The sequence below is a fragment of the Brachyhypopomus gauderio genome, unplaced genomic scaffold (assembly GCF_052324685.1).
Source record: "Brachyhypopomus gauderio isolate BG-103 unplaced genomic scaffold, BGAUD_0.2 sc116, whole genome shotgun sequence".
NCBI classification, from domain to species: Eukaryota; Metazoa; Chordata; class Actinopteri; order Gymnotiformes; family Hypopomidae; genus Brachyhypopomus; species Brachyhypopomus gauderio.
Window position 1 is genome coordinate 630,001 of NW_027506937.1, and position 2,727 is coordinate 632,727.

Consider the following 2,727-nt stretch of genomic DNA (forward strand, 5'->3'; position numbering starts at 1 on the left):
AATTACCCTACAGACCATACAGGCCCACCACCTGACCAAAACATTAAAATACGACAATAAAACCACCTCTAAATTACCCTACAGACCATACAGGTCCACCACCTGACTAAAACATTAAAATACAACATTAAAACAAAAGCTAAATTACCCCACAGACCATACAGGCCCACCACCTGACCAAAACATTAAAATATGACATTGAAACAACAGCTAAATTACCTCACAGACCATACAGGTTCACCACCTGACCAAAACATTTAGTACAACGTACAGTCATCAGTAACTAGTACAGTCTTGACTAACCAAACCTCCGAGGTAAAAGTGTCAGTCATTTCACTGTCATGGGACCCCCGCCTGCTCACTGACATGGGGACACCCGATTGGACAGTCTTCCACCCCCCAAGCTGCCTTACACATAGTGCTGACCTCTCAATGACCTCTGAATCAGACAGGCTGGACACCAGGGGCCTGAATCAGGCTGCATGTATTGAACTCAACTATGGCTCTGAACCCACCAGGGCAGGAGGACTAAGCCCTCTGAACGCTAGTGTTTGGCTAGTGCTAACATGAACGCTAGTGTTTGGCTAGTGCTAACACAGGAAGCTAGTTGTATCATCATAAGCCTTTTTGGCTTGTAGCATCACGCCTGCGGGTGCGGGATCCTCAACGTGGTGTCGACAGCCTAAGCAAACAGCAGGGCAGAGTCAGGGGCCAGAACAGGGCAGCGGGACAAAAGAGTGAGCGGTGCGGGACCTTTTCACCCCGCCACGCCCACACACAGGGAGAACGGACAGAAAAAACGTGTTCTCAAGAGGGTTAACACACGGCAACACGTAAATAAAGACGTCTAACAATGAGAAAGAACAGCTTCATTGATACTGCTGCTTGGTGGGTGGTGTGTGTGTGTGTGTGTGTGTGTCTGAGATTTAAGAATCATGCAACAACAGGAAATAACAGTCTGCCACTGAGGCAACAACATAGACAGTAACACTGAGAGTGTGAGAGTAACGGCACAGAGAGTAACGGCACCGAGAGTAACAGCTACCTGCTGTATAGGTGATACTCAGTCTGATCCAGGATCAGTCAGGAAGTGGCAGCTGTGCTTAACAGGGAGAGAAGCCCTGTGTGCTCCAGCCTGGGAACCAGGGACAACTGTGTGTGTGTGTGTGGTGTGTGTGTGTGTGTGTGTGTGTGTGTGTGAGAGGGAGAAAGAGAGGAAGACATGAATGGCTAAAGACCTGGCTGGGAGCCTGGGTAAACAGCTTACAGAGAGGGCCCTAAATATGTGTGTGTGTGTGTGTGTGTGTGTGTGTGTGTGTGAGAGAGAGAGAGAGAAGACATGATAGGGATTTTCCAGTTGACCAGTGGCAAGCACACTTTTACTGCACCATAATGAAGACGGATGAGAAGCTTGTCTCCACCGATGGCACTCTGCCCTGCCACGCGGGCAAACCCCCGAAAAAACGGCTGCTTCCAACACACCAGAGAACTACAGACACCACACAGCAGAGAAGTACGCTCACAACACACACACACACACACACACACACACACACACACACACACACACACACACACACACACACACACACACACACACACACACACACACACACACACACACTCACCTGGCAGCCCCGCCTCTCAATCTCGTCGATGCACTTCTCGATGAGCAAAGGCACGGCTAGCCCCGCCCCCTCGCGCTCCACCACGCGCTCTGCGTCGACGCCAAACACCCGCGCCGGGCGGCCGCCGTCTCCCGCGGGCGCGTCCAGCGAGTTGGCCCAGCGCTCCATCAGGCCCAGCCTGACGTAGATGACGCCACGGGGCTCCAGACGCACGGCCAGACGCCGCCCATCGGCTCCCCGTCCCCGGCGGGCCAGAAGAGAGGGGGGTAGCGCCACCGTACCGTGGCAACACACGCGGTTCCGCCTCTGGGGCGTCGGCCTCCCAGCTGAACACGGCCAGCTTGAGGTGCTGAGCGTTCTCCAGCTCGATGTTGAAGTTGTGGTCCATGTCCAGGAAGGCGGAGCTGCAGGTCAGCAGGGCGGTGCGGGCCTTGTTCACCGAGTCCACCTGGATGGCGCAGTAGACGTCCCGCGAGTCCACGCGGGCCGGCTTCAGGCCCTCGGCACCGCACAGGTGCACGCTCATCAGGCCCGACAGGTACGCCGTGCACCGCGGCCGCTCGGAGAAGCTGTACGGCTGGAAGGCGTTCACATCCAGGTCGGTGCCGGCGCCCCGGGCCCCTGGCCCCGCCTCCCCGTCTCCGCGCAATGCTCCGTGCTTGCTGGACTTGGCCACCAGCTCGGGGGAGTCGCCGTCGCTCAGGTACCCCGCCCTTGCTGGCGGACTTGGGCACCCCGGCGACCGCACCCTTTCCTCTTGTGCGGCTGCGTGGACACGCTGCTGTCCAGGTGATATCGGCAGATCACGTTGCCGCTCCCCCGTCGTCCCCGGCGACAGCCTGGGCGGGGCCGTGGGCGGCGGCCGAGGCCGGAACGGCCGCACCGTCGACCCTGGCCGGGCGTGCCCTGCTCTCCCGATTGGCCGGCAGAGACGGAGGCGGGAGTTCCCTTTGACACTGAGCTTGCCGCCCCAGTTCGGGAAGTCTCTTCATCTTCATGGAGAGCTTGCGCACGGTGCGTGGAGATCTGATTCGCTCCGGGAGGGACCAGCTGACGGAACTGCTCTTCTTCACAGGGTTGGGGCTGGAGGGCGGAGACG

General features: G+C 57.5%; 1 protein-coding gene across 1 annotated transcript in view; it reads right to left on the reverse strand.

Moving 5' to 3' along the window:
- Positions 1-2,723, reverse strand: part of syde2 (synapse defective 1, Rho GTPase, homolog 2 (C. elegans)) — a gene marked incomplete at its 5' end in the record, with an annotated part of 14,710 nt that extends 11,987 nt beyond the window's left edge. Inside the window, 3 exon segments of the mRNA XM_076993572.1 lie at positions 1,629-1,938; positions 1,940-2,364; positions 2,367-2,723. Coding sequence (XP_076849687.1) covers positions 1,629-1,938; positions 1,940-2,364; positions 2,367-2,723 — 1,092 coding nt within the window.
- Positions 2,724-2,727: the final 4 nt, after the last annotated feature.